The sequence below is a fragment of the Apaloderma vittatum genome, unplaced genomic scaffold (genome assembly GCF_000703405.1).
Source record: "Apaloderma vittatum isolate BGI_N311 unplaced genomic scaffold, ASM70340v1 scaffold8533, whole genome shotgun sequence".
Classification (NCBI taxonomy): domain Eukaryota; kingdom Metazoa; phylum Chordata; class Aves; order Trogoniformes; family Trogonidae; genus Apaloderma; species Apaloderma vittatum.
In genome coordinates this window covers 1,923-8,150 of record NW_009709762.1, presented here as the reverse complement: position 1 = coordinate 8,150, position 6,228 = coordinate 1,923, and the positions used below count along the sequence as shown (strand labels likewise).

The following is a 6,228-nucleotide window of genomic DNA, read 5'->3' as shown; positions in this document are numbered from 1 at the left end:
CCTGACAGCCCTGGTCTTACAACCAAAGGTGGTAAAACTAACGCTTGGCTCACCACAGATGGTCCAAACTGTGCTCAAGATGGGAGGGAGCGGCACCAGGTGAAAGCAGCTTGCTGGCTCCACAGCTTCTCCAGGCACCTCCACCTCCTCCTGCCATCAGCACCAGGGTCTCCTGCCACCACCCCACCTGCTGCAGCACAGCAGTGCAGAAGGCGCTATCTCAAGGAGGTGGAGGGGACCAGGAGAGGAGAAGAGAGGAAAAAGAGATTGTAGCAGAGATATAGGAAAGAACTCTCAAATTAGGCAAGTGGGCAGCTAAGCAAGGCCAGCCCCAAGCAACTGGAAATACCCATCCCCTCTCAGGCATTTAGGGACATGCCTTGACTCTTTACCATTTAGAGAAACTAGCCCAGGAGAATTTGTTAAATCATCAGCAATCTGAAAGATTTCCCCCAAAACAGCCAAGGTGCTGAACATTTTGCATTCTACTAATATGAGGAATAATCCATCACATGCAAACACGCAGCACTTGAATCATAAAGCTCATTGTCTTGTGTTGACGTGAATCATGCCACACAGTTCCACTGCCTGCATTATTTATTGTGCAATAAGCTGATCTTAATTACTTCGTCCTAGCTAAAAGGCAGTACCCGGTTCAGGTAGTATTTTTAGGAAAGTTATTTTCTTCTCAGGCTTTCTCTCGCTTTTCTTAGATATTACTCCATTTGTTTTAGACATATTGGCACATCTCTACTCCAATGGCTCCCAAAAGAGCATTTGTTAAATTCTTTACAGGCTTAAACAAAACCATCTAAAGCAAGCTAACAATTTATGTTATTTAACATATATCAAGTAAAAAAAGGTGTTTGAAACTATGAAGCTGGGCATTAAATCCTAGAAACCTGTGAATGCACAAAAATAAAACAAGGCTACAGACTTTTGCTACATTTTTTGAGAATGTTCATGTTTATTTCTTTGTTGTTTTTTTCTCAAGTATTTTCACAGGTGTAATATGTACAGAAAAGACAATGCCATTCTAGCTTGTTTCTAAACAGTAATTCACGGTTTCTCCGCATCATTAAATGACTAGTCCTGAAAATAAGATCAAACCAGTTCATAATGGCAAAGTAGTGGCTCCTGGAAAACTGCACTTAAGAAATTCCTTCATCATTCCAACCACAACAAATTTGTGCTCTGAATTTTTATTTTTTACACAAAAATAATTCAAAATCTCTTTCAAAGCAGGGCACTGTTGAATAATTTGAGAATTAAAAATTTCAAATGGTTGCAGAAACACCACTGAAATCTTGCAGTTGTTTACACATATGCCCAAATAAAATGTGAAAGCATTAAGAATACATGTGAAAAAAATAGTAACAGAAAACAATTAGAGGCAAACCATTTTTCTTCTCTATATACATAAATATTTTTACATGAGTAACAAGAAATGTCAAAAATACACAACTTTGAGTATAAAAGAATAATTTTAGCAATAGATTTGTACAAATAAGACTTGTATAAGCAGCATGCTTTGACAAAATGAATTAAACTGCAACAGAATTCAAAATACATTCATTTCAATTATCCATACCAACGATTTCAAAGATGTAACAAGAGGGAATACAGTTTAGTAAAGAGTACCATTTCTGGGGAGGAAGAAAATTGTAATTCCCCAGTAGAATTGAAAGCATCAATTTCTGTTTTTAAAATCCTTGGTCTTGGTCAAGGTCAAGCACACTAAGCAGCCTCAATCCTGCCAACATCCATATGTGTTTTAAAGTTAATGTTAGCAAGGCTATGCAGATCTTGGCAGGACCACAGGCAGCGAGCCTGAGCAGTTTAGTGGTCTTCAACTTGGTCCCAGGACTTCAGCTGCAATTATCAAGGCACTGCTCTGCAGACAGCATGTTAGACACAACAGCCCAAATGGTTCTGTAAACACATTATTACCCTTGGGATACTTCTATGCCATCTCCTTGCTTTTTCTTTACACCCTTTTGTTCACTATATGCTCTGATCACCTCTAAAAGCTGGTAAGTGTGAATACTGTATCACCATGTAAGTCACATCTTAATTCCGGCCACACGATTTGGGTTTCTTTTCTCCAAGTATGAGCAGGCGCAGCACTGAGTGGAAACCCTGATACAGTCAGTGTAAACAAACACTTGATTATTAAGACAAATTAACTTCCTTTGATGTCTGCAACTTCTACTTCACAGCCAGCACTTATCGGAGATTATGAAATCCTCACAAAATGTTTTCCCCTCTCCCTTCAATAAAGTAATTTCACTAACTTTCCTGTATTACTCATCTTCTCCTTGAATTACTATGTTTTACAACATTCATTCAAACCTCTTATAATATAGCTCTGGAAGACAGCAAAAATACCTATTACTGCCATCTCCGTGTATGCTCTCAATCCATTACATTAGCTCTAAGCACAACTTTGCTGCTTTCAGAGATAAACAGGCATGACAGCTCTGAAACAGAAAATCCATACTAACCAGGTCATAAACTTCACAAACTATAGAGAAATAAAATCTATACTGAAAAGACATGTTAAACCACTCTCTTCTACAGCACAACTCCTTTACTGCCTGTCATTTTGATCAGAAAAATCCATACCATTATCAATGAAGTTGACGAGGAATGAAAAGCAGACATCAGTAACATCACCACTGCCTGGATGCCTTTACATGTAACCTCAGCTAGCAGCTTTTTTTTTAAAAAATGAAATTACTAAATTCAGAATTGTTCCTATGTTGCTCCTAACATCTAAATATTGCCAACACTTTTACCAATTGTTGTCAATCAGAAGAGCAGAGATAACTGTTAAATTTAGTTTTTCGCTGAAGACCTAAATAAAATCTGGGCTGTAAACGTTTAGTTGGCCTCAGGAAGAAAACGTTCCCTGGACATCCACACAGAACAGGATATCAGTACTGTGTGGATAGACAGAAATAGATAAAATTGCTATTATTTGCTCCTCAGGTACAAGAACAATGAAGATGTCCCCATGCTTTGAAGTATTGAAAGAGAGATGGAAGTGAAAGCAGCCCAAAACCTAGCCCTGGTTGTTAAGTCTGTTGTCCATAAATCCTCCTGCATTCGGTCATAAACGGTCTCAAAAAGCCCAACACAACGACACACAAAATCTGCTGGGATTCTTCCCCAGCCTCAGAGCAAATGAGGATTTCACTTCAAAGCCTAAACCTAAATCTTAATTTTACTTGCCTTACATTAAATATTTATCTACCTGATTAAATTTAAAAATGTTTTAAAAAATCTGCATCTGGATTGTTATTACCAAGGAAAACCTTTGCCCTTCTGCTTTCCAGGCAGGTACCAAGACAGCCTGACATTAATCAGAATGGCGGTTTGGCATTTCAGGGAGAGAAACTGATGCCTAATAAATGAGACCAGCAGAGTAAACCCTTGAGGCAGCAGGACAACAAAAAATCAATGTAAAGTAGCATCAGAGGGAAAGGGGGAATTTAACTTACGTCCCCAGCAAACTCTGCTGGCTAAGTGTTATTATTATAGGTTTATGGTGTCAGTCTAACACTTAAACTGGAAAATAAGCAAGCTGAGGACTTTTTCCCCAGTCATTACCATGTACCACTAGCCTCAGCTACAACTCATGTGCTATCTGTTTGCTGGTTTACTTTCCTGCTTCTATCTATCTCAACGAGCACCTGACAGCATGATTTCAGCAGTGCAAAGCCTTACAAAAGCTTTAAGCAGAAACAGGACTATACCAGCATGGTGTGAATTATAGGCCCCAAGCCACAATTTCAGACAGGTTTTCAGGCATATCGTCGGGTTTGGGTAGTTTGTAACAGCCTCAAGTAACAACTACAGCCACTCCTGTGACTATTTTCACATAAACTCTTATTTTTCTAAATCTTACGTTAGCTTAAACCTCAGGCTGTGGTATTTTCATTGCTTTCTTTCCCTTTCAGCATTCCATTTTCTCCTGCCAACTCCCCCAATAACTGAGCAGTTACTGTTACTATTGATCGACTGCTAGAGAAACAGCAAATCTATGACTGTACATGCAGCTATATCAACATAAATTGCCCTCCTAGAGCTTACACGGGTCTTTCATTGAAATTCACCAATATAACTAATAATAACAACAATATCCCTTCAATACAGAACAAAATATTCCAATGAACAAATTCTATAGTAAATTTTGTAAAGTGCACAAAAATATTAATGGAAATATTAAAAAGAAAAGTTTTCTAGTGTCACCATGAAAACTTCTGAAATATTGTTAAAATTAAATAGAAGTAATCTAATGAGATTTTTTGGCTCTAATATATTGGCAGACAGCAGCAACGTTTTTCTAGAAAAATTACACCACCTAAATATACTGTATCTTAGCAGCATAAAAAGTCCCTACAATTAGATGCAATTGCAGGCCTAGTAAGCATAAACCTGACAAAATGTTACAAATGTAGTTTTCATTTAAAAGTGGATTTCCGTGGAATCCTAGAGGTAACATTTGTTATTTTCTTTACATTGTGTTCTGGTAGTAAACCCAAGCATAACCATCAACTTTCCCTCTATCTTTGCTCCTGAAATTGCACAGAGTACTGGAAAATTTAATCAAGTTGTAAGGTACGGCCACAGTGAAGAAGCCATATTAAACAAAACAAAATTCAACCTAAAGGCTAAAAAGCAAATAATCCCAGAAAATAACAATCACTGTCAGACAAACGCAGCTTCACACCACCGACCGATGCTCCCCGCACACATAGATGGCGCTGGGTCGAATGCGTCGCCTTGTGTGACCAGGTAGCTGTGGCAAAAACTTGAAATATTTGGGCATCAAGTCCAAGCATGCATCATGAAACTTCTTAATCCTCCAGTAGTAAATCAGTGGGTTCAGTGCAGACTTGAGGTAGCAGAGCCAAAGGAGCCAAGTGCTTATCTCGAAAAAGTTGTGCTTGTAGTAGAAGTGGCTGTTGAATGTGGCAATAAGGCTGTAAGTGGTGAAGGGTGCCCAACAGACTATGAAGACAAGGAACAAAATCAAGATGGTTGTGAAGGCACGAGTTTTAAAGCTCATATCAATATTCATCTGAAAGGGTCTCTGTAAGCTCATGAGACCAAGTTTGCTGGCCTGGCTGAGGCATATGCTATCAGGGTGGCTATGGATACGAACCGCATTGTGGCGGACAGTGTTGAGTATGCCCATAAAAGAATAGAGCATTACTAAGAATGGAATAAAAAAAGAAATTAGCAAGATAACTATGACGTAGGCTCGGTAACCTGGGCTTGTAGAGTAGCCAAAAACACACTGAGGTGCTCTTGAGGGTATCTGCAGATTAGGATTGCCTACTGATAACGGAAAAGCAACGACAAAGGACGCCGCCCAGGAAACCGCAATGAGAATCTTTGCACGGTAAGGGTTCAGTTTATCTTGCCTCTGAACTATGATAAGAAAGCGGTCAATACTAATAATCAGAAGAATGGCTACCCCCTCTATGACAAAAAGCCAGAAGAACATGGCAGAGACTCTGCAAAATATATCCCCAAAAATCCACTGAGTAGTAATGATTGTTATCAGAGCAAAAGGCATGTTCAGCACTGCCAGCAGCATGTCTGCGAAAGCCAGGCTTGCTAAGAGGATATTAATTGCAGATCGCATAGCTGCCTTCTGGTAGACCATGAGGCAGACAACGAAGTTTCCAAGGAACGAAACCAATAGGATAAATATCATAGCAGCAGAAAGAATGATCTGGAGTGGCAAACTCAAGCTCTTGAAAACTTCTTGAGATGGCAGGATAGCTGTAGCATTTACCAGAAAAGTACTTCTCTCAGTGGTGAGCACAGCACCTGAACTATATCTCAATGGTTGTGTTGTGCCACTACGAAGCAAGAAATGGGGAGTGGTAAAATTCGTATAGGCATTTTCATAAACAATAAAAGTAGCATTTGAGGTCCCAGAGTGGGCCAGCGTCAACATTGCTGAGAAAACCATTGCTTCAGGAGAAAGGAAAGCAGAACCAAAGGTCTTCAAGGCATTTCATCTTGCTCAGGCAGTATCTGATTCCTGGTCATTTAACAAGTCAAAATTCAACGTCTGAAAGCATCAAAGTTCTTAAATTCATGTCAGTATTTCCACCTGAAAAAGAAAAAATAGATTTAAAGAAACAAAGTAAGACTCTGAAATAAATAGGAACCAAACAATTGCTCAGCTTTCCTTAGCAACATTAAGGA

The 6,228-nt window shown here is 39.1% G+C and overlaps 1 protein-coding gene across 1 annotated transcript; it reads right to left on the bottom strand.

The window, feature by feature from the left end:
- Positions 1–4,729: 4,729 nt before the first annotated feature.
- On the bottom strand, positions 4,730–5,989 carry GPR63 (G protein-coupled receptor 63). Its single transcript, XM_009867046.1, has one exon. The coding sequence runs from the start codon at positions 5,987–5,989 to the stop codon at positions 4,730–4,732; it is 1,260 nt and encodes a 419-aa protein (XP_009865348.1).
- Between the last annotated feature and the right edge of the window lie 239 nt (positions 5,990–6,228).